General features: G+C 36.1%; 1 protein-coding gene across 1 annotated transcript; it reads left to right on the top strand.

Annotated features, from left to right (window-relative positions):
- The first annotated feature begins 2618 nt into the window (after nt 1–2618).
- On the top strand, nt 2619–7059 carry LOC115990027 (mitochondrial import inner membrane translocase subunit TIM22-4-like). The gene is made up of 4 exons (XM_031113891.1): nt 2619–2956; nt 3502–3692; nt 3781–3853; nt 6665–7059. The coding sequence occupies exons 1-4, from the start codon at nt 2791–2793 to the stop codon at nt 6748–6750; spliced, it is 516 nt and encodes a 171-aa protein (XP_030969751.1). The 5' UTR covers nt 2619–2790; the 3' UTR covers nt 6751–7059.
- The last annotated feature ends 19721 nt before the right edge of the window (nt 7060–26780 follow it).

The raw sequence follows: 26780 nt of genomic DNA, 5'->3' as shown, positions 1-26780 counted from the left end.
AAAATGGGATGGTAAAATAAATAAAATAAGTTTTGAGAATGTAAAATAGACACTATTTTACATCCTCGGATGCTAATGCTCTAAGGGACTATCAAGAAGGTTCTAATGGTTAAATTAGCAAATAATGTAATTAATATTATGATTTGTAGTTAGAAAATCTCAAACATTTTCCCTAAGGTTGGGTCTCCATTTATACTGGTTTGGAACTCTTGATTTTCTCCTGATCCAAGAACCTTAGAAATTATTCTTTTCATGATATGACCCATGTACAATCAAATTCACTTGAGCCAATCAATCATCCTAAAGGGTGGTTGAGAATTTAATGTAGATCAAATTTTAGGCGTGTCTAACACTCCGATTAAGAGCATTAGTATCTGGTTTCTTTAAAAAAAAAAAAATCTCATTTTACCATCTCAAAAGCTATTTTATCTATTATACTATATCATTTTACAACACACCCAACATCCCAACATTTATTTTCTTATTCAACTCATTAAAATAATATACACTATCCAATAAAATAATATAATTCAATCTCTCTCTCTCTCTCCCTTCTCCCCCATCGCTCTATTTATCTTTTCCTCATTGTCTCTCTCTTTCAACCACCCATCACCACTATCTCTGCCACAAGAAACCCAACACCACCACGAAAAAAACCCACCCCTACCATCGGGATCAAAACCCATAAAATTCACCACCACCTCCACCCACAAAACCCATAAAACCATTGCTAAAAAACCCACCAAACACTACTGCCACAGCCATGGTGAAAATTAAACCCATAGGACAAAATCAAACCCGAATCAACAACCAACAACCACCCATTAGACCTACCAAGGAAACCCATCAGATGCACTACCACGGCAACAACCCACCCCACCACCACCACCATGCATAGAAACTCACAAAAAAATCAAAACAAAAATCCACACAACTGAAACGCATCTCTGCCACCACAACCAAAGGCACCACCACAACAACAACACACCCACCACCACCATGCATAGAAACTCAGAAAAAATTAAAGAAAAATCCACATCAGAACCTATCGGAAATCAAACCCATTCCAAAAATCCAACCTAAACCCATTGGAACTTAGCCACAACCACGGTTACCCAGCCATCGCTACCCAACATTGACACCCAACACCACTACCACTATTACCTAGCCACAACCACGGTACCACCACGGCTCCACAATCTCCATGCCTCCACCACCGAAGTTGATCTCCACGCCTCCATTGTCGTTGTCTCCATGCCGATTTCAGAGAGAGGAATGAAGCCTGAGATGGTTTCGGGTTTGAAGAAGAGAGAGCAAAAAGAAAGAGAGAGAAGGAAGTGAGAGAAAGAGAATTGCAATAATAAGACAGAGAGAGGAGAGAGAAGATGAAACAGAGATTAAAAAACAATTTTTTATTACACAATCCTGCTACAGTACCATCTTGATTTAGGTGGTATTGTAGCAAGATTGTAAATTTTTTTACAATTAGAAGACCGGGTAATGGGACTTTTTGAGATTTTGATGCTAAAATATACCAATATATAACATTTGAGAGATTGGGTACTGTACTAATGCTTTAACTCTTTGTCTTATGGATATGCATGAAACATTTTATGTGGTGAACTTGACTATACTATTGAATGCACTAGACACCCAACCTCGTGACTTTGGACTAATCTCCATTCAAATTTGGTTCTAGGCAATCAATCTCTGTTATGATCCCTCCAATGCAATCCTAGGTGTTTGCACAAATATAGTGGCTTGATTTAGATGGAAGTCAAATACCCTTATCCTCCTCCCTCATCTTAACTAAAGCAAGCTAGCTCTAAATTGATATTAACTTTTTAGATCAAACGTGTTCTTAGCATTATTTATCATTGATTTAAATATTTGCACATTCTCAAACTCAAGCCCCTTTCTTTCTTAGGAGTGGAAACTACATCCTAATCCACTTCACAACCATAGGCTAAACTATTGTTGTCCTTCTATATGAAATAGTTAAGATTCTCCTTAGTAGCTTTAATAACAACCCTCTTCAGTAAAGTAAAAATATTGGAGTAGTATGCTTGGAGTGATTATTTTTGGTCCTTCAATTTAACATCTTAAAATATTTGGGTTTTGAAGATTATTTTATTAAAAAAAAATTATGAAACTTATTTATTTATGTAGCCTCTTTTTGGAACTTGACATTCTCCAAATTGAGTTCAAAGTATAACTCAACTTCTCCAAAATCGAATTTTATGCAATTCGATGATATATGGCAAACGTAAAATTTGATTTTCTCACACTCGAGTTTCACATTGTACTTAATTACATAAAACTTGATTTTGATAAAATTAAGTTCCAAAAAGAGGTTATATAACTAAATAAGTTGTAATAGAGACAGTTATTAAAAAAAAAAGTTGTAATAGAGATTAGAGACTTTATAACAAAATAATTTTTAAAAGCTGAATATATAGAAAAAAATCTATAATCAGAAAAAAAAAAAAAAAAAAAAAAAAAAAGCAGCATACAGTGCTAGAGTACACAGACGGTGACAACCATCCCTCAAAGAAGCACCAAGCGCACGCGAATAATTCTAAATTCTTGCACCCCAACCCAAGCCAAAAATTCCAAATTCCAAAAACCTCGTCACAACACTCGTTTATTTTCTTTTCCAACTCTTCTTTCTAAATGAGCTTCATAAAGACCATCGTAGAGCTACTAAACACTCTTCCATACTTCACTGGCGGCGAGGCCACAAACCCTCCCTGATTCTTCTTCATCTTTTGCTTCTCATACTCATACACTATGGCTTCTAATACGGGAACTGAATCTACAAACGGTTCCTCCAGCTCTAAAGAAGCAGAGAAGCCTCCTCCGATTGAGCCTATAAGACTGCCCACCGCCGAGGAAATACGCGGCCAAGACATTTGGAACAACTGCGCTGTCCGCAGCGTCGTTAGTGGGGTCATGGGTATGAACCAAGCACCCTTTTTTCGTTTTTATTTTTGTGATTTTTGCAAATGGGTTTGATTTCTTTTTGCTTTTCCCCTTTTTGTTTGGCTTCCTAGAAAATATGAAAAAGCCTTTTTTTTCTTTTCTTTTTTGGGTCAATTCGTTTGTTTTGTACATATATTTTCGGAATCTCGGAACTTCTTTACTTTTGCCCCTCTGTCCACATTTTCTCAGCAACCCAACAAATGGATATTAAGATATTTGTCAGTAATGTTGGTTCAGTTAGCTCAACTTGCAAATGGTCTTGTCGTGGAACAAGACATTTTACCAAGCTGATCTTATGTTTACGATGTAGCTTCAATTTGATTCCTGATATAGTTAGTTTTAGGGTCGGTTAGGCCATTGAGAATATAACCCCCAAAGAAAAGTAAGAAACATTATATTAAACTTGAAGTTTTATATGCTCATGAGAGTGGAAGACTCTAAATTTATCTTGGCCAAGTTCTATTATACATCAGTAATAATGATTTGTTATTTTTGGTGGTGGCATGAAAATGTTTATAGGAGGTGGGCTTGGATTATTCATGGGTATGTTTCTAGGAGCACTGGACAACCCTATAATGCAAGAGGAAATGACTGGTAGGCAGCAGTTTATTTATACAGCAAAGCAGATGGGGCGGCGGAGCTTGAGTTCCGCCAAAGCATTTGCAATTATGGGCTTGGTGTTTTCAGCAGCTGAATGTGTTGTTGAGAAGGTATTTTTGTAAATCTAGAGTGAAAAGTCAGGCTTCTGTTTGTTTCGATTCTTTTCATAATAAATGATTCGGAATTTTGTCTTTTAAGGCACGGGCAAAACATGACATGACAAATACTGTTGTTGCTGGGTGTGTAACAGGAGGCACACTATCAGCAAAAGGTAATTTCTTTATCCATCACTTGAGACCTTTTCTTTTAGATACACACACACATACTAGCATACTAACTTGTGAATTGCTGTTAGATAAGATATAATTACAGATATTACCAAGGACCATGTATTTTGGATTACTGCAGATGTCATTCTGTTTACCACATAGCTTCTGGCCTTCAGCTATAAGTTTATAGATTATATGGATTGAATTCTAACTGTCATGAATATAGCAGATTAATTTTTGCAAAAATTTGCTTGTTTGCTTATTAGTAATCAGTATTTTGCTCACCCATCTGGTGGAAAACGTAAACTTCTCTGCTAGATTTGATGTTGATGTTGATGAAATTTAGTCAAGTGGCTTGGTTTGCTCCATAAGGAGTCTAAAGCATGGAACGTAGGATTGTTGTGCTTGTGACTCTCATACCATAGTATCTTTCTTGTTGAACCTAAGGCATTATTTACCCTTGGGTTATATTTCTGTACTACTGTGCCCTGGTTTAGTCGTATAATATATTGTCAAAGAACTTTTTTCTTTGAAGCTATTCTATATCTGAAAGTTTGAAGCAAAAAAGGTTTTTTAATTGCAAAGGAGATTAGGTTTTGATCTTCCCTCTCTTTTGAGGGTTGTTGGGTGATCCAAACTCAGCAGCTAGGATTTGAGAGGATGGCTGATTATTGCAGTTTGTCCAAGATGAATTTTGGATGATGGCTTCTCTTTGCTTATATGCAGTTTCATTATGCATAGGTTGAAATCTTATTTAAAAAAGAAAAGGACTAGGCTGAAATATAAAATTTTCCCAATAATTTGGCTCACATTTGATTTTTGTCCCTCAAATTTAAGAAGTTACAATTATGTCTCTGCAATATTTAAAAGGTGTCAATTTCATTCTTCTTGTTAAATTTATTGCAGGCCATGTTAGCTTTTTAATGTTTCATGGACTCATGTCAGCATTCTGTCTATCACATTTGCAATTTATTTAACGGCAAATGGACATATGCACAAAATTGATACATTTTAAATTTTTTAGGGAAACAAAATTGTAACTCATTAAAATTTTTAGAGCTAACTTTTGGAGAAGTGAGGTAGAAGTAGATTTCTAACTCAAGTAGAATTCATATACTATTATTACCCCCATCAACCCCCCCCCCCCCCCCAAAAAAAAAAAAAGAAGAAAAGAAAAAAGAATACATATACAACGATATTCATGTTCTCTAGTAGTCTATGTTGTTAGCTGTGAAATATTCCCTTTGATTCTATTATGTTATATATTGACATAAAAAAAGGAAAAAGAAAAGAACACAAAATGGCATAAGTATTGAGCTCTGTTGATCAGTATCATGGAAAAGATCTGATTGGTTTGAGATATGCTTACAACAATGGATGTGATTGTGAATGTAATGAAATCACTGCTTTTTCTATGGGCATCTGAGAGGACCTGCAGTAGTACACTTTCCATGGAGGAGTATTTGGAGTATAAAGGTACCTTGTGAGATAGCTTTCTTTGTTTGGACAAAAGCTTTGGGTGAAATTTTAGTGGAGGATCTTTAAAAACACTCTTATGAGTATGATTGGTGTTGCATGTGCATTGGTAATGAAGAGCCTGTTGATCACCTTCTGTTCAATTTTCCTTAGCAATGGCCTTGTGTTCATTTGTGTATACTCTGAATCTCTTGGGTCATGCCAAAGACTTGATTTAGTTGTTGGGTAAAGTTTTGTTGTTATATCCATTTTAAGATATGGAAGGCTACTCCTTTGTGTGTGTTGGGGACCATTTGGCGGAGAGGAATAGTAGGACCTTTGATGGTGTTGAGTGACCTAATCATGTTGTGAAGCGAATGATTTTGAAGTCTGTATACAAGTGGATGACTGTTTCGGGCAGTATCCCCTTTTCTTCTGTTTAAGGCTTTCTAGACCTTTTGAGTTTGAAATTGTAATTCTTTAGGAGTGGGTTAATACACATTGTGTATTTGATCTATCTCCTCTTTTGAATAAAATTATTGTACTTATCCCAAAAAAATGGCTACTGTTTTAGTAGCTTTAAATAGTGTTGTTTAGGAGCTTTGGAGATACATCTATATGACATGTAGGCCATAATATATTGTCAAATACCTGAAGAGATAACTGTTAATTGCTTTGGGGCTTTTATTTATTTATTACTTAAATTATAAAGCTTCCTTGATTAGGAAGGGGGGGGAGGGGGAACCTGTAGAGAGGTGCCTACTTCTGGACTTGGTTGCGTGGAACTCTCCTAAAATACAGGGGAACGGCTTAGTTGGGCTTGGTTGCTAAGCTTTAACATCAAACTCAGGAAGCTACATGCTTGCCTTTGACTGTATGAACATTTACGGTTGCAAAAAAGGTTTACTTAGAACCAAGGTATTCATTAATTTTGTGACATGGTGGTGGCTTATGTCTCATTTTACTCATTTACAGTGTAGTCATTTGACATAAGTTCTTTTGGTTACTCTTTAAGGAGACACTCTTGCTGTCCTTTGCTTATTCTACTCTCTTGAAGGATTTAGTCTCTTATATTTCTCATAATCATAATGAGGTGCCTTCGGATAATGTTATGAACTTTGCAGATGATGCATAATGTTGTAGATTGAGGCTGTATTCTTTAGTAGATCTTCTCTCATGCCTATTGCACTTTCTTTCCGCATTTCCCCCCCTTTTTAAGAAAGGTCACAAAAACTGACTGGCACTCAACCCACATATTAGAGTTCTTTTACCGTGAATTATTGCTATCATGATTCTTTACATTCTCTTCATTTTCTTCCCATGTTACATCTTAATTGTCTTCTGTTTTGTGTTTCTAGGTGGTCCAAAAGCAGCTTGTGCTGGTTGCGCTGGCTTTGCAGCATTTTCAGTCCTCATAGAGAAGTTTCTGGATAGACACGATTGATTTAGTGCATTGCTATTGTGATCCAATTTTGCAAGCATTAATTATTACAAGAGAAGTGATAGCTTATCTTCAAATTTATGATACCTTATTTTCATCATAGATATAACCCCCTTAATTAAAGGGATGCATTAGAGGGAATTCATGATTTTTGATTTAGTACGAATACTGTATTTCTTTCATGATAGTTTCCTTTGCGGAAGTATTCTTCAAACTGAGGAAGTTCAGTAGATTAAGTAGATACTATTATACATGTGTTTGGCATTCAAAGAAAACAGTGAAAGGGAGTTTCCCATAAGGTTATTCTATTTACTTCTAGTGTTGAAGATTCATTACAGCTTCTGGACATTGACGGGCTTCTTAGCATAAGCTATATTGGTTGGATTGAGCCTTTGGCGAACTTTTAGGCTATTGTAATAAAAATGGCAGAAGAGTCTGTAAGCCCCGATATAAAGCCCCACCACCCCCCGTTTTCTCTTCTTTATTCTCTCCTTCCTTCCAATAGCCGGTTCTCTCTGCCTCTTATTCTGAAGAGGAAGAGGAAAAAAATAAAAATAAAAACTCTGTTCTGCGCTTCTGCCCCTATCCTCCATTGAAATGAGTTCTGGTAGACTTCTCGGATTTGGAGGATTTGTGACAACTATATTAGAGCAATTGTGACAATTATATTAGAGCAGCTTGACTTTATTTACGTGATCCTTTTACAACCTAAAAGGTAAAATTTAAACGAGGTCATACTATTGTATAGATGTTTGGTTTTTCTCATGATGTTCAAAATTATACAGAGGTTATTTTGTTGATTTTGCTATAAATACAATGTCGTGGTATAAAGTCCTTCCATCCCAATCTATATATATATATATATATATATATATATAAAATATTAAACAAACAGATTTATTAACTAATATAGTAGAAGCTATCTCAATTCTCAAATGTGGCATTCCCCTAAGATTAATTGAAAAGTAGTGAAGTACTTACTGCATGTTCAGCAAAAAAATTAGACAAAGGGTTCTTTTGGAAATAACTTATTTAGCTAAGATTGAAATTTTTTTACTAAAAGTGTAGAAAAAAAGTTAAAAGTTAATTGAATAGTACAATAAGACTTGTAAATAATACCCATAAATAATACTAAAAAGAAGCTAAAATTCTAAATTAAGCTGATCATCCTCCAAACGGACAATAAAACAGAACCAAAACTACAATTGTTTTGCATGGCTCGGTCCCTTGTGTTACATGATATGCCTGTTGGAAGCAAAATAGCAGCGAGAAATTGAGGATCCCATCCTGTTCATCTTTCACATTAGGGTCGAACTCAACTAGAACAATTTGGTTCTGAGATGAAAAATAGTTTGTGACGTTCAACAGGCCTAGACCTCCCCTTGCTGTATTTGGTGGGATCAAGAAGTGTAGGGAATTTCACTGAATTCCTAACTTGTGAGAAACAAAAATAGAGAAAACACACGCCAAAGAAAAACAATTACACGCACAAGACAATATTTACGTAGTTCGGCAATTTGCCTACGTCCACGGAGCTGCAGAGATTTCACTATTATCAAGGAAGAGTATAGAGTACAACTTGCGGCTACAATATTTCTCTCTATATAAAACACGGCAACACAACCTCCTTAAAACCCTAATCACCAAAGTCGGTTTCTACATATACATAATGAGCCAAAAAAAATTTCCCAGGGGCGTTGCCCCCGAACCCCCAAAAGGCTTGTCCATGAGCGCTCCAACTTGGACCTATTAGCCTAAGCCTTCACTCCATGGACTAAACCTCAATAAATCTCCCATTAAAAACCACACAATATTATTCTGGTCAAGTCAAGTTGGGTCGTCGAACTGGATCGAACAAAACTAAGCTCCATAAAACCCAACAAATCTCCCACTTGGAGACTAATTCAATCACCAACATCAACCACAATCTTCCAAAAAACAAATCCCTCATCCCTGCAACTCATCCTCCTGTCCTTAAGCTAGAAGACCAATTGAAGCTGCGCACAGTTTCAACTTCTCAATAGTGACACCCTTAGTCAACATGTCTGCCGGGTTCTTAGATCCACAAATCTTCTCAAGTATTACCAGCTTATCTTCAACAAGAGAACGGATAAAGTGGCATTTTGTCTGTATATGCTTCAACTTTGAATGAAAAGCTGAATTTTTGACAAGAAAGATTGCACTCTGACTGTCACTGTGTAGAATGCCCATCTTCTACTTCTTACCCAATTCATCTAAAAAACCATGTAGCCAAATCATCTCTTTTCCAACTTCAGTTGCTGCAACATACTCAGCTTTCGTAGTAAATAAAGTAACAATCTTCTGTAAATTTGAAACCCATGATATAGCTGTACCACCCAAAGTAAAAACAAACCCAGTAATACTCTTTCTACTATCAATATCACCAGCAAAATCAGCATCTACATAACCCTGCAGTTTCAAACTTGCACCTGTGAAGCAAAGACATATATCTGATGAACCTTTCAGATATCTCAAAATCCACTTGACTGCCTCCCAATGCTGTTTTTCAGGCCTACTCATGAATCTGGTCACAACTCCCATTGCATGTGCAATGTTTAGCCTTGTACTCACCATAGCATACATCAAGCTGCTAATAGCTGAGGCATAGGGCACCTTGCTCATGTGGTCCCTTTCTTCTTCTGTCTTCGGTGAATGTTCTTTGCTTAGTTTGAAATGACTACCCAAGGGTGTGCTTACTGGTTTAGCTTCATTCATGTTGAACCTACTGAGAATTTTCTTCACATACTCTGACTGTGAAAGTTTCAGTGTACCATTAGTCTTATCTCTGATAATTCTCATACCAAGGATTTGCTTTGCAGCTTTCAAATCCTTCATTGCAAACTGTTTGGAAAATTGCTTTTTCAGATTATTAATCTCCTTAATGCTAGACCCTGCAATAAGCATATCATCCACATACAACAGTAATATAATGTAAGAATTGTCAAAAGACTTAACATAGCAACAGTGATCAGCTTCACATCTCTTGAACCCAATTCTATGCATAAAACTGTCAAATTTCTTGTACCACTGTCTTGGAGCTTGTTTTAGGCCATACAAGCTCTTTTTCAGTTTGCAGACTAGATTCTCTTGTTCCTGAATAGTGAACCCTTCTGGCTGAATCATGTAAAGGTCTTCTTCCAAGTCACCATGAAGGAACGCTGTCTTCACATCTAACTGTTCAAGATGTAAGTTTTCTGCAGCCACCATTCCTAGTACCAGTCTGATTGTTAACATCTTCACAACTGGAGAAAATATCCCTGTGTAGTCAATGCCTTCCTTCTGCTGGAACCCTTTAACAACTAATTTGGCCTTGTAACGTTTGCTATCATCATGCTCATTCTTTATTCTGTATACCCACTTGTTGTGCAAAGCCTTCTTTCCTACTGGCAATTCAGTCAGTTCCTATGTTTAATTCCCCAACAAGGAATTCATCTCATCCTTCATGGCTAACTCCCACTTGCTTGAATTCTCATCTTGCAAGGCTTCATCATAACACTCTGGCTCACTACCATCAGTTAACAGGAGATAATTTAGAGTGGGTGAATAACGCTGTGAATGTCTAATGTTCTTAGAAGATCTGCGGACTTCAACTACAGGTGTACTCAGATCTACCTGTGAATTTACATTCTCCTTATCTACTTCACCCCTTTTCTGGACAGTACCTTCAGTCAATTCATCTAAGTTGACAAACTCAGATTTTTTCTGATCTATCTCTGTAACATCTGACACTACAGTTTACCTGTCCTTATACATAACCTGTTCATTAAATATCACATTTCTACTTCTAATGATTTTCCTGTTTTGTTCATCCCAAAACCTATAGCCAAATTTTCCATCACCATATCCAATGAAAAAACATATTTTAGACTTTGCATCAAGTTTACTACGAGCATCAGAGTCAATATGAACATAAGAAACACAGCCAAAAACTTTTAAGTATGAAAACTTTACCTCTTTACCGCTTCAAACCTCCTCAGGAAGTCTGAACTCCATGGGAACTGATGGTCCTCGATTTATCAGGTAAGCTGCAGTGCTAACAGCATCAGCCCAGAAAGTTTTTGGTAGTCCAGCATGCAACCTCATACTCCTAGTACGCTTATTAAGAGTTCTGTTCATGCACTCAGCCACACCATTCTGCTGTGGTGTCCCAAGAATGTTCTTCTCCATCCTAATTCTCTGTGCAGCACAATACTCACTGAACCCTTCATTTATGTACTCTCCTCCATTATCTGACTTCAAACATTTTACTTTCAAACCTGAATCTGTCTCAACCATCGCCTTCCACTTCTTAAAAGTTTCAAATATATCAGATTTATTTTTCAGAAAATAAACTCCTACCTTTCTGCTTGAGTCATTAATGAAAGTGATGTAGTACCTTGAACCTCCAAGGGATGCAACTGGAGAAGGCCCCCACAAATCAGTATGTACTAATTCCAATTTTTCAGCCTTCGGTGTCCTGCCAGTTTTCAAGAAGCTCGCCTTTTTCTGCTTTCCTAAGATGCAACTTTCACACATGTCAAAATCAATGGACTTCAATTCTGGTAGTTTTCCTTTTGACAGCAGCATCTTTATCCCTTTCTCACTTATGTGACCAAGTCTGCGATACCATAGGCTTGTATTAGTACTTGCATCAGCAACTGCAATTGTGTCTCTTGGACATGAGGTCATATACAGAGTATCAGTCTTCTTTCCACAAGCCAATACCCTAGCTCCCTTTGTAACCTTCCAAGTACCACCAACAAATAGTATTGCATGTCCTTTATCATCAAGTTGTCCAACAGAAATCAGATTCCTCCTTAGGTCAGGAATATGTCGAACCTTCTCCAGTAACCAAACAGATCCATTGGGCAACAATATCCGGACGTCTCCCATACCTACAACATTCAGGGCTGAACTATCAGCCAAATACACCTTACCAAAATCACCTGCAACATAATTCTGTATGATTTCTCGATGTGGAGTGGTATGGAACGAAACTCTTGAATCAAAAACTCAATCTTCAAATGGACTGTTTACTGCAAGAAGTACTGCATCCTGTACCTCTTCTGTTACAGCATTAGCAGAATCATCTCCATTCTTCTTCTTAGGACTTTTGCATTGATTTCTAAAGTGACATATTTTTCTACAGTTCCAGCATTGTACTTGTTGGCCTGATCTAGATTTGCTTCTGTTCCGATTAGAATTTTTGGATTTTGATCTGTCCCGGTTTGAATTTCTGTCATTACCTCTGCCTCTTGTCTCAAGGTTTAAGGCAGATCCAGATCCTGAGGTTTCGCCTGCATCTCTTCTACGAATCTCCTCAGTCATAATTAAATCTCGTATGTCATTGTACTTCAACTTTTCTTTTCCTATAGAATTGCTTACTGCCATCTTCATTGCCTCCCAACTGTTTGGCAAAGAAGCCAAAATGATCAGAGCACGAATCTCATCATCAAAATCAATTTCTACAGACGACAATTGATTTGTGATAGTATTGAATTCGTTCAGATGTTGTGCTACAGAAGCATTCTCTGCCATCTTCAAATTGAACAATTTCTTCATCAGATGCACCTTGTTGTTTGCGGACGGCTTTTCATACATACCGAACAAAGCCTTCATCAGATCTGCTGTGGTCTTCTCCTTTACAACATTGTGGACAAGAAACCTAGACAAAATTAACCTAATAACTCCCAATACCTGTCTGTCAAGAAGAGCCCATTCCTCAGCCTTCATAGCCTTAGGTTTTTCCCCTAGAAGTGGCAAATGCAACTTCCTCCCATAAAGGTAATCCTCAATTTGCATCCTCCAAAATCCAAAGTCTGTGCCATTGAACTTTTCTATTCCAGACGTCTTTCTTGCTTCCTCTACCATTACTCCCACTCAAACCTAACTCTAAGCTCTGATACCAGTTGTAGGGAATTTCATCGAATTCCCAACCTGTGAGAAACAAAAATAGAGAAAACACACGCCAAAGAAAAACAATCATACGCACAAGACAATATTTACGTGGTTCGGCAATTTGCCTACGTCCACAGAGCTGTAGGAATTTCACTATTATCAAGGAAGAGTACAGAGTACAACTTGAGGCTACAATCTTTCTCTCTATATAAAACATGGCAACACAACCTCCTTAAAACCCTAATCACCAAAGTCGGTTTCTACATATACATAATGGGCCAAAAAATATTTACTGGGGGCGTTGCCCCCGAATCCCCAAAAGGCTTATCCATGAGCGCTCCGGCTTGGACCTATTGGCCTAAGCCTTCGCTCCATGGACTAAGCCTTAATAAGTCTCCCATTAAAAACCATGCAATATTATTCAGGTCGAGTCGGGTTAGGTTGTCAAACCGGATCGAACAAAACTAGGCTCCACAAAGCCCAACAGGAAGAATACCAACCCATCACCAATTTTGGAACTTTCAAATCCAATGGTGTTGAAAGTGAAGGATAGGAGAAACGTCGACGAGCTTCTTCACATAGACAACCCAACCAACACTCAATAAAACATTCATTAATCCAGAACAGAGTTCAAATTGATTACATCACATTGTATTTGGTCCTTAATAACTAAGGGGGTATCTTCTACCCAAACAATACAATCATCTAAACCTTTGGCATTTTTTGCCAATATGTGGGCTGTCCTGTTGCAGCCCCTTCTGGTGTGAACAGCCTTCCACGAACTAAATTGCCTCAGAGATCATTTAATGCCTTCAATTACCTCCATGATGGAACTCTGAATAGGACCTTGCCCTCTCAGAGCATTCACCACAATCTGCGAGTCGCTCTCAATGATGATATCTTTCAGTCCAAGATCCCAAGCTAGTTGTATCCCCTCCTCCACGGCTTTTGCTTTCGTCGCTAATGCACCCAATGGCAGCTCCATACATTTACTCATCGAACCCATTAGCTGACCTCTTTCATTTCTGATCACAGCACCCACACCACAGCAACCAATACTCCCGAAAACAGCTCCATCTGTATTAATCTTGTACCAGCCGAGACTAGGGGGAGTCCATGAGAGCATACTTGAATTGGGAGGCCGAGGATTGACTTGATGAGATTGCCTCACTTTCTTTGCGTACTCCGCTGTGAACCTTACCATTTCAGCTACTGTTTTTCCACTCCCATCATGTCTGAGTTTGTTCCGATTACTCCATAAACTCCAACCCGTAATTGCAAACAATACCCAATCAACCGCCGGGCATCTCTCCCTTATTTCCCATACAATGTCCATAAAGTCCAGGCAAGGCTCAGACAAAAGGGGAAGCTTTATTTTTGTTGCACTTCAAACCTATGCTGCTGTTTTGCATCCCCACAGGATGTGACTGGCAGTCTCATCTCTTCCATGCACATCGCAGCTAGTTTCCACCTCCAAACCTTTTGACTTTAGTCAGAACTTTGTTAGGAGAATGTTTTCGCACGCCCTCCACATGAAGTGCCTAATTTTGTTTGGACAGTCCAAATCAAAGTAATAACAATGATGTACAAGTGGTGTTACAGATAAAATTTATAATAATAATTAGAAAAAAAAAAAAAGTTACGTTCCTACATTTCCCATTCCCAACCGCATTTAGGCACTATATTTATTTTATATATAAATAAATAAATATATATATTATAGTTAGAGCAGCACGTGCACGTGCTGGCCATGAAAAAAAAAGTAGTGATTAACATCAATTTTAAATTTTATTTGTATCACAAAATAAAGATATAAATCATTTGATTTTTAAAATACATAGAGATTTACGTTAATCAAAAGAGATATTAATTTTAAGAATTTTGATAATTATGTGATAAAAAGTTAATCTCATTCGCATAAGATCGTGACGGATCCCAGTCCAATATTTTATTATTTTATTTTGACCTATAACTTATACCTCAATAGTTGTGAATATATTATAATAACAAAAATATGTCACGATATTTTTAGTTGTGCTAGATCTCGGTATGATATTTTATTTTATTTTATTTTGACCCATAAAGAATTGACACATGTGTCACAACATTTTTACAATATCTCTATATATACATTGTACTTAATTTTGTACACATTTACAAAATTTGTACAATATTTACCATTTTTTGTGCAAATGTGTATAATATTAACAACTTTTGTGTATTGATAATGTAAATTTGCATTACAAGTACAAAGTAAACATATAAAGATTAAAAAAAAAAAAAAAAAAAAAAACAAAACAAAAAACAAAAACAAAGCTTTAACCAACTGGCATACTTCATGGAAAAAAAAAAAAAAACAAAATGTGCACCTTACTAATTGAATAAACCAAATAAACACTATTCATGAACCTTTGGCTCTTTTTATATAATTAATAGTGTAAGGACTGGAATTGGGTTGGTCCCAAAACAAGGTTGGGTTCAAACCCAAGCGGTCCAAACAATAAATTTGTAAAGCGTGAATGGAAGAACTAGATCTATTCTAGGAGAAAAACGATTAAATTCGGTAGTTTAAGACTGTTAGACACAAGTAAGATCAGAAAATGTGCCTCGGAATAGATCAAGGAGTTTGTATTATGTTGTCTTGATGAACAATAAAATTCTACAAGAGTTACAGTTCTGTTCTTAGATAATTTTTTTTTTGCCTCCCCCCTCCCTATTTTAGTACATTTTTCCATGTTATATATTCCAGTCTTGGTGTCGCCCCTACCACACATGTGGAACTCCTTCCTGTCCCATCTAGTACTTTCCAAAACCATCAACTAGTAGCTGTAAGACTACGTGATCATTGTTCAGGCGTCACTTCTACATTAATGCGGCTAGAAAGTTGGTTGGGAGTCATTTAATGTGGAGGTATCAACTTTTTGAAGATATTTGTTGCCCTTCTCCTTTCTTATCTCTTGTCCGACGTCTAACTCTTAGTGATGATGTAACTCCGAAGTAAGTCCGTGATGATATGGCACTCGAACTTATCTCGGACACATGTTACCGAAATGACTTTTATCCTCGGACGCTTGTTTGGACTTATCTCATATTGTCTCTACTCCTCTCTTTATTCTGTTCTTTTTATAATCTTATTTGGACCTCCTCGGATGGTCTAATGTCCTCGGATTGGGCCATAGGCCCAGCTAGTACTGCCTTAATAGTTCTTACTGACTAACTAGCCCCCATAAATAGAAATAGATATGCCAACTTACATAAATATTTAAAAAAAAAAAAAAACTTTAGGCATTGTAGAAATTAATGTTAAAATGTTGTAGACTTAACATTTTTTTTATTTGATCTATAAAAAACTGAAATCTCAACTATTGTGAAAATATTGTGATAACAATAAGTGTTGTAATATTTTCTCAAAACATTTATTTTTAGTTGTGGTTGGTCACAGTCTCATATTTTATTATTTTATTTCGACTTGTAAGAAATTGACATGTCAATAATTGTGAAATTTGTTGTGTCAATATAACAATATATATACCACCTTACATAAATATCTAAAAGGGAAAAAAAACATAAACCGATTACTGAAAAAAAAAAAAAAAAAAAAAAAAAAAAAAAAAAAAAAAAAAAAAAAAAAAAAAAAAACCCACTTTAGGCACTGTAGCTACGGTGCCAGTTGAATAAAGCAAAAGCACTGCGCAATAAGTGTTGTAACATTTTCTCAAAACATTTATTTCTAGTTGTGGTTGGTTGCAGTCTCATATTTTATTATTTTAATTCGATTTGTAAGAAATTGACAAGTCAATAATTGTAAAAATATTGTGAAATTTTTTGTGTTAGTATAACAAAATATATACCAGTTTCCATAAATATTTAAAAGAAAAAAAGAAAAAACAAACTGATTACTGGGGGGAAAAAAAAAAACTTTAGGCAATGCCAGTTAGCTAAACTAAAAGCACTGTAGATACAGTGCATAAGCGTATTCTCGATAAAGCAAAAACACTGTACAATAAGTGTTGTAATATTTTCTCAAAACATTTATTTTTAGTTTTGGTTGGTCACAGTCTAATATTTTATTATTTTATTTTAACTTGTAAGAAATTGACATGTCAATAATTGTAAAAATATTGTGAAATTTGTTGTTTCAGTATAACAATATATGTGGGGCTAGAGGATTTGTGACCCTGGCCCACTTTACATTGGGGCCCAAAACTCGAGTTGAGGAGAGATATAGCCGAGGACCTACAGTGAAAGTCTAATTAGCCTTGAGACGTGGCCGAGGATGACTCTATCCTCGGCATCCCCAAGGCACTCCTAAAAGAAATGGCAAGAACGGCATAGGAATAGTTTTTGGAAGAGCCGAGCACATCCGCATTGATAGATAAAGGAGTCTTGGATAATATGGCGACAAAGGATAAGGGAAAGGCTGCCATTATTGCAATTAAATATTCTGCGCCAAACAGAGCAATACTTTTCAGCTTTTACAACCACCCCCAACCACTTTAGGTATGGGCTGATGGGACAAGTATCAGCCTTGGAAAGTTGAACCTACACGTGGACGTTGGAAGAGGGGTAAAGGCTAATATAAAAAGAGAAGTAAGCAGTTCAGAAAAAGGGGCTGGGAAAAAGGCCAAGAACCAGAGCCTCCCAGACCGTATCGAAGAGAAAGACTCCTCGAGTGAACATGGTTTAATTCTGTATGAACACCATGACTAACCACCGTTCGGTGACCAAGGCCTAGCCTTTCAAGCCCACGCTCTACAAATTATATTGTTTGGGCCTTTTAACGTACGAACCCAAGACTGGTTTTGGGATCGTTACAAATTGAGTCCTTACAATATATATACCAGCTTACATAAATATTTAAAAGACAAAAAAAAAAAAAAAAAAAAAAAAAAACTTTAGGCACTGTAGCTACAGTGCTGCTTGGTACCGTAGCTACAGTGCTAGCCATGGAAAAAAAGTAGTGATTATGATCCATTCTAAATTTTATTTGTATCACAAAATAAAGATATAAATCATTTGATTTTTAAAATATATAGAGATTTACATTAATCAAAAGAGACACTAATTTTAAGAATTTTGATAATTATGTTATAAAAAGTTAATCTCATTCGTATAAAACCATGACCGATCTCAGTTCAATATTTTATTATTTTATTTTGACCTATAACTTACACATCATTAGTTGTGAATATATTGTAATAACAACAATATGTTATGACATTTTTAGTTGTACTAGATCTCAGTATGATATTTTATTATTTTATTTTAATTTATTTTGACCCATAAGGAATTGACACATGCGTTACAACATTTTCACAATATCCCTATATATACATTGTACTTAATTATAATGTAAATTTATATTGTAGACACAAAAAAATTGTCAAATTTTGTACACATTTACAAAATTTGTACAATATTTACCATTTTTTGTGCAAATGTGTATAATATTAATCACTTTTGTATATTTACAATGTAAACTTGCATTGCAAGTACAAAGTAAACATATAAAAATCTTAAAAAAACAAAAAACAAAAACAAAAACAAAACTCAAACCAACTGGCATACTTGAAGAAAAAAAAAAAAGTGCACCTCACTAATTGAATAAACCAATAAAACACTATTCATGAGCCTTTGGCTTCTTTTATATAGTTAATAGATGTAAGCTTACATAAATATTTAAAAGGAAAAAAAAAAAAAAAAACTTTAGGCACTATAGAAATTAATGTTAAAATATTGTAAACTTAGCATTTTTTTTATTTGATCTATAAAAAACTGAGATCTCAACAATTGTGAAAATATTATGATAACAATAAGTGTTGTAACATTTTCTCGAAACATTTATTTTTAATTGTGATTGGTCACAGTCTTATATTTTATTATTTTATTTCGACTTGTAAGAAATTGACACGTCAATAATTGTGAAAATATTATGAAATTTGTTGTGTCAATATAATAATATATATACCAGCTTACATAAATATTTAAAAGAAAAAAAATAAACCGATTACTAAAAAAAAAAAAAAACTTTAGGCACTGTATCTACCGTGTCAGTTGAATAAATCAAAAGCACTGCACAATAAGTGTTGTAACATATTTTCAAAACATTTATTTTTAGTTGTTGTTGGTCGTAGTTTCATATTTTATTATTTTATTTCGACCTGTAAGAAATTGACACGTCAATAATTGTGAAAATATTGTAAAATTTGTTGTGTTAATATAACAATATATATACCAGCTTACATAAATATTTAAAAGGGAAAAAAAAAATAAACCGATTTCTGAAAAAAAAAAAAAAAAAAAAAAAAAAAAAAAAAAAAAATCTAGGCACTGTAACTACAGTGCCAGTTGAATAAAGCAAAAACACTATACAATAAGTGTTGTAACATTTTCTCAAAACATTTATTCTTAGTTGTGGTTGGTCACAGTCTCATATTTTATTATTTTATTTCGACTTGTAAGAAATTGACATGTTAATAATTGTAAAAATATTGTGAAATTTTTTGTGTCAATACGCGCATTCGCGATAAAAAGCATTGTAGTTACCTACCATGCATACGCGCATTCGCGATAAAACAAAAGTACTACACAATAAGTGTTGTAACATTTTCTCAAAACATTTATTTTTAATTGTGGTTGGTCACAGTCTCATATTTTGTTATTTTATTTCGACTTGTAAGAAATTGACACATCAATAATTGTGAAAATATTGTGAAATTTGTTGTGTCAGTATAACAATATATATATCAGCTTACAAAAATTAAAAAAAAAAAAAACACAAACCAATTATTGAAAAAAAAAAAAAAAACTTTAGGCACTGTAGCTATAGTGCCGATCAATAATTGTGAAATTTGTTACGTCTGTATAACAATATATATACCAGCTTATATAAATATTTTAAAATAAAAATAAAAAACTTTAGGGATCGTAGCTCCAGTGCCCGTTAACTAAATCAAAAGCACTGTATATAAAGAAGAAATAAAAGACAAAAAGCACAAAACAAACCAAAAAAAAAAAAAAAACTCACAAAACCAAAGCACTGTTGCCGCTACAATGCTTGCACAGTGCAAACGCACTAAGTGCACAGTACCGAATCACTGTAGCGGCACAGCCGCTTTTTATATAAAGACCAGCATTGGCTACACGTGCTGCCCAGTAGTGAGAAAATTAATATAGATTTTGTGTGTGAAATCGTAAATTTTGACTCACCCAATTTGATTATATTAAAAAAGAAGTCTAAGAATACAACAAAATATCACAATATTTTCACAATATCTTCATTTTTAGGATCCGAATAGATTTTTTTTTTTTTTATTTGAGAGAAATGCTACATTCATAACATTTTTAGAACAAATTCTAGATGACAAGTGTGAGAATGCTTTTTTCTTTAGCACACAGGCCCAAAGATCCTCGACCAAATAGTTGTATTTTGGTGGACTGGGCTTGGTTCACCGCAGCTAAATGGGGGCTGATTACGAACCAAGTTGTGCGCAAGTCACATAAATCTCCTCAAGACAAAAATGCGATTCCTCCTAAGCAATAAAATACCATTATAAGTGTTTTAGTATCATAAAAGGATCCTTTACTCTTACAAAACAAGTAAAATAGATGTTCATAATATTCACAATGAGAAAGAGATTGAAATAGAATATTTAAGACTTATCTTTTATCGTATAAACATTTTAAAGAATTCCTTCACTTGGTACCCCGGGCGTACTGTCGTGGGATCCCGAGGTGTATTAGGCCTGTAAGAACCCATAATCTCTGGTTCTCTGCACTATTAGGATATATATATATATATATATATATATATATTAATATACATACATATATGTAAGTGAATTTTATGAGAATGATTCAGCCACGAGGATCCTGGCCCCAATTCTCACAGACTTATACTTTTGCACAAGACTTGTGGGATTTGGAACTCAAGTCCGAGTGGCTTTGCTTGGGCAGGGACTCAGCTTTACAAGCAAGAATATATATGTATTGAGCAGCAAGAAGCAGTAAAGAAATATGCAAAGTAATTGTTAGAAATTCTCAAATCAATATGAGATATTTCATTATTTTTCTTGATTGTGGATTACAAATGTGCTCACTAAGACGTGATACAAGGTTCAAATAAGTTCAAAAATTACAGACTTTGATGGCTATTCAAGCCTCTAAGACTTGCAAAGTTTGAATCCTTTTGAATCCAAGTATGTGCTATAGTGGCTGTTTCTGGGATACCGGGAGACATTCCTCTGTTTTTCTTAAATTTTACAGAGTTCTAATGACTCTGTTATGATATTCTTCCTACTGAAAATCCTCTCCCTTTCAACATGGGTTTTCTCTTCCTTTTATAGTGTGTTTTCTAGGGCTCCATGGTACTAGTGATTTCTCTCTTTTGCCCCTCAGAGCTCGTGCTGTGACAGTTGCTTAAGGGATGGTCTCTTCCCTTTTTTCTCATAGTTTTCATCTTTTATTGCTGTTTCTCTAAAAGTCATTTGCTGACTTTCCATTCCGGGGCATCCTCAGCAATTAGCCTTCAATCTCTCTTCTTTCAAGGTTTCTCATTTTTCAGACTTAGCTGTCGGTGTTATTTCCTTGTTGTCATTATTCCCAAATAGTTGGAATCTTTTACTGCTGGGTTGAAAGTTCTCTTCCAGTTGCTTCTACGTATGATTTTCTCATTCTTGGTTCCTTGTGGTACAACTCCTTTGTTCATGAATGTTTGCTTTATACTTTCTGATTCTTTGCTGCACTAGTGGGTACTTGAGAAGGACATCTCTGTTCTTCATTTCTTGTATTTCGTGGTACCTTTCTTGAGTTGTCTCAATCCTACAGTAGCTGTCCTACATTACCTGAGGATCCCGGGCGTTTAGCAGCCTCTGGGTATCCCGGCCCTCTGGCAGCCTCTGGGTATCCCAGCCCAGTTCTTTCACTGAATTTTGCTGGGTTTTTTAATGACCTTTTTGCTGAAAATATGAACATAAATAGGGCCTTAATGTTGATTCTTCTTACTGCTTGAATTGGGCCTTCTTTACTTTTCATGGAATGGACATTCTTGTGAAATTTTGGCCTTCAACAACAAGTTATTATTGGTTTTAAACTGATAACATTGTTATTGTTATTCTCAAAATATTTATTTTTAGTTGTAGTTGGTCATAGTCTCATATTTTATTATTTTATTTCAACTTGTAAGAAATTGATTCTTCAATATTTGTAAAAATATTGTGAAATTTGTTGTGTCCGTATAATAATATATATGCTAGCTTACATAAATATTTAAAAGAAAAAAGAAAAAAAAAACACAAACCGATTATTGGGAAAAAAAAAAAAAACTTTAGGCACGGTAGAAATTAATGTTAAAATGTTGTGGACTTAGTATTTTTTATTTGATTTATAAGAAACCGAGATCTCAAAAATTGTGAAAATATTGTGATAATAATAAGTGTTATAACATTTTCTCAAAACATTTATTTTCAGTTGTGGTTAGTCACAGTCTCATATTTTATTATTTTATTTCAACTGGTAAGAAATTGGCATGTCAATAATTGTGAAAATATTGTGAAATTTTTTGTGTCAGTATAATAAAATATATATGCCAGCTTACATAAATATTTCAAAGAAAAAAAAAACACAAACCGATTAAAAAAAAAAAAAAAAAAAAAAAAAAAAAAACTTTAGGCACTGTAGCTACAGCTATAGTGCCAGTTAAATAAACTAAAAGCACTGTAGTTCCAGTACTATCCATCAATAATAGCTTATCTATGATTTGTTATGAAATTTATGTTAAAATGTTGTGAATTTAGCATTTTTTTTATTCGATATATAAGAAATTGAGATTTCAACAATTGTGAAAATATTGTGATAACAATAAGTGTTGTAACATTTTTTTAAAACATTTATTTTCAGTTGTGGTTGGCTACAGTCTCATATTTTATTATTTTATTTCGACTTGTAAGAAATTGACATGTTAATAATTGTAAAAATATTGTGAAATTTGTTGTGTCAGTATAACAATATAAATTTCAGCTTACATCAATATTTAAATGAAAAAAAACACAAACTAATTACTAAAAAAAAAAAAAAATTTAAGCACTGTAGCTATAGTGCCAGTTGAATAAACAAAAGGGTTGAACAAACGAGAAAAAAAAAAATCACGAAACCAAAGCACTGTTGCAGCTACAGTGCACAGTGCCGAAGTATTGTAACGGCACATTTATTTTCAGTTGTGGTTAGCTACAGTCTCATATTTTATTATTTTATTTCGACTTGTAAGAAATTGACACGTTAATAATTATGAAAATATTGTGAAATTTATTATATCAGCATAACAATATAAATGTCAGCTTACGTCAATATTTAAAAGAAAAAAAACAACATAAACCGATTACTAAAAAAAAAAAAAAAACAAAAAGCAAAAACAAAAAACAAAAAACAAAAAACAAAAAACAAAAAACAAAAAACAAAAAATTTTAGACACTGTAACTACAATGCTAGTTGAATAAACAAAAAGTTTAAAAAAAATAACAAAAAAATAAAAAAGAAAGAAAGAAAGGACTCACGAAACCAAAGTACTGTTGCAGCTACAGTGCTGCATAGTGCCAACACTCTAGATCAAGGGAGTCAATATCGTACCAGAGGCTGTACCGATTTGGCCAACGGTACGATTTTTTTCTGATACCGGTCAATACCGGTGTACCGTTTCGAGTTTACCGCTATTTTTTATATTTATAAAATAATATATATATATATATATATTGTAGGGCGTAAATGATTTATGGGCCAAGCCGAGGAGGATTATGGCCCAAGTTCAACAAAATAGCCTTTGGGTACCGCCGAGGGTAGTTCAGTCCTCGGCAGACCCAAAGTTCCCCCTCGTAAAGAAGGGTAAAAATGGTATAAAACTGAAACTCGGAAAAAAGATCTAAAATATCCGGGGAAAGCTGCTGTTATTATCATTTAATGTTCTGAACCCGACAGGGCCGCATTCTTTGGCTTTTACAACCACCCCCAACGACTTTGGGGGATAGACTGATGGGACAAGTATCAGCCTTGGAAAGATTGACCCTACACGTGGATGAAGGATAAATGGATACAGGCGAGTATAAAAGGAAAACTAAGTAATCTTGGGAAGGGGCTGGGAAAAATGGCCAAGAAACGAGAGCCTCCCAGCCCACCTCCATGAGAAGTACTCTAGGGGTGACGATCATTTAACCTTGTATGAACCCCCTGAAAAACCCACCGCCTATCGATCAAGGCCTAGCCTTTCAAACCCACGCTCTACAAATGATATTGTTAGGGCCGTTTTACGTGCGAACCCGACACTGTTATGGTCCGCCACGAATCGTGACCCTACAATTGGCGCCGTCTGTGGGAAAGGCTTGCGTGTTGGCGCAGGTGGTAGGTTGAAACACTTCCTCTGTTATTTCTAACCGTTGGTTATAGAGTTCAAGTATAAAATCTCACTAGGGGCTACGTTTCTTGACGAGGGGCTTAGCTGAAGAACTAACTCCCCTAAAAGCTAAAGCTCCTCGTATAGAACAAACTAGGCGCTTGGTAACGTTAACCGTATAGATAAACTCAAGGGGCTTGGCTGAAGAGCTAGCTCCCCTAGAGCTAAAGGCAAGCCAAGGCCCCATACAAAGAGAAAACTAGGTTTTGGACAGAACCAAGGCATTGCATAGTCCTCGGACTCAAGCCTGTGGGAAAACCAACTACCTGGATGTGGAAAACTAGGTTTTGGACAGAACCAAGGCATTGCATAGTCCTCGGACTCAAGCCTGTGGGAAAACCAACTACCTGGATGTGGAAAACTAGGTTTTGGACAGAACCAAGGCATTGCATAGTCTCGGACTCAAGCCTGTGGGAAAACCAACTACCTGGATGTGGGAAACTAGGTTTTGGACAGAACCAAGGCATGCATAGTCCTCGGACTCAAGCCTGTGGGAAAACCAACTTCCTGGATGTGGAAAACTAGGTTTTGGACAGAACCAAGGCATTGCATAGTCCTCGGACTCAAGCCTGTGGGAAAACCAACTACCTGGATGTGGAAAACTAGGTTTTGGACAGAACCAAGGCATTGCATAGTCCTCGGACTCAAGCCTGTGGGAAAACCAACTACCCGGATGTGGAAAACTAGGTTTTGGACAGAACCAAGGCATTGCATAGTCCTCGGACTCAAGCCTATGGGAAAACCAACTACCTGGATGTGGAACCAACTATGGCACGTAAACCTCAGAATCCATCCAAGGAGGACTCCTAGTTCACAAATGGGTTAATACCTTGAATGCATAGATTCCACAATCTGCCCTCGAGTCCCTAGTGTCAAAAAGGTTGATCCGGTACGACGCAATTCATTACCCAAAAACACAATCAAAGTCCCTCGCTACTTAGCTACCCTTTCAGACGAATTATTTAGAGATTATCGTTCTCGGACATTGGTCTAGCATGCATTGCGTAGTACTCAGCGCTTATCCCGGTTAGTTCCAAGAATTTAATTTATGGAAAGTTATCATTGTTATACTTGATAATATTTGTGAGTTTGAATTAGTAGGAACCTGTATTAAAGCATTTTTTCTGCTCGGAATATCCTTAAGAGCAAGCTTGCATTTAATATTCATGCATAAAGTAGTTGTTATGGAGAATAAAGATATGTATAGAGAAATGGACTCATGTTCTATTAAGAAAAAGGAACAGTACAGTGTACAATGAATAGCTGAAACAAGCTTACACTAAAGCTGACTACATAAGTAAAGGAAAATACAAGCGAGTGGAGAGAAAGCTGTGGGGACAGCTCAGAGGAGAGGTTGGCTACTGCGCCAAGTTGTTGTCTAAGGAAACTATTCCTCGACACTTCTGCATGCCCATAACTCAGGCAGCCAAAGAACCTGACCTCAGGCTAACACCATCTACAGAAAAGGCGCAGGGAGCCGGAAGTTGGGAAGCCCCTGCAAGAATTTGCCGGTTACAAGGTAGACAGTGCTGATGGTGGAAATTCCTTCTTCGGACATACCAAAAATCTGGCATGACCAGAACCTGCTTCGGATTTTGACTGAAAGGGGGGGAGACACCCTCCCCCCTCCGTAGAAGTGTAAATTTCTCTTAAGTTTATGCTTTCTTGGCCCGTGCATCACTCCTTCGAGTCTCGGGAGGACACGGCGCCTCCGCGGTGGAGAAAGTTCTTTTTCCCTAACCCTCGCCTCAAACATGATTTCCTAAAGGAGGAAGCTGAAGGATTTGTGCGTAGGAAAAGTAACTTTCTCTCCTATTTATATCAAAAGATAAGATAGTAGCATTTAATTCACGCAGCGTCCCAAGGAACGCTACAGACAAAATGTCTCTGGCTCGATTTCCAACGTCGTCTGCAACCCTGAAGTTAGAGGAGTCTCGAGAAGGCGCACCTCGAATACTGGGACGCCCAGAAAATATCGCGTGGCCTGAGAATACGGAAATACCCCCTAATTTTGGGCCCAGTCAACTCACGGCCCAGACCCGATTCAGCACAAGGGCCCGGGGACAGAACCTAGGTCTTGAATGGTCCTCGGACTCAAGCCTATGGGAAACCAAGTACAAAAGATGAAAATTATAAGTGTCGGACAGAACCTATGTCTTGCATGGTCCTCGGACTCAAGCCTATGGGGACACCAAATACTTGGGTAAGTAAAGGTTTGAATTTCGTAAGATGGGCTACTTGATAAAAACGTCAAGTCACTTCGTCTACGGCTTAAACACCATAGAAGGTTAAGGCCAATAAGGGGGTAAGGAAGGTGGTGGGACGCCCCAGCATTTAGTCGTATAAGAGGGCTATTCATTTGGCAGGGGATATGTCCTCGGACGGTTATTTCTCACACGGCATCAAGCCTTCGGTTCTCTCCTCGGCTAGTTCCGGGTAAGTACTATTTTTTACGGGTCGGCCTTATTGTGCCAAGCACTTCTATTAAAGCTATGGCGACATCATTTTATTATCAAATATTTTGGTCTTAGTCGTCATTGATTTAGATGCTATATTATTGTGCCGAGCAGCGCTTGCAAATTTATGAAAACATAGAGACATAACATGCGAAATAAGGTAGACAACAATTTTTATTAATATAAAAAATTATTACAACATACAAAAAGGGGCTCAAACGAGCCTATACAAAATGTAA

The sequence above is a fragment of the Quercus lobata genome, chromosome 1 (assembly GCF_001633185.2).
Source record: "Quercus lobata isolate SW786 chromosome 1, ValleyOak3.0 Primary Assembly, whole genome shotgun sequence".
NCBI lineage: Eukaryota > Viridiplantae > Streptophyta > Magnoliopsida > Fagales > Fagaceae > Quercus > Quercus lobata.
The sequence above is the reverse complement of the archived record's forward strand: the minus strand, read 5'-3'. Positions and strand labels throughout refer to the sequence as shown.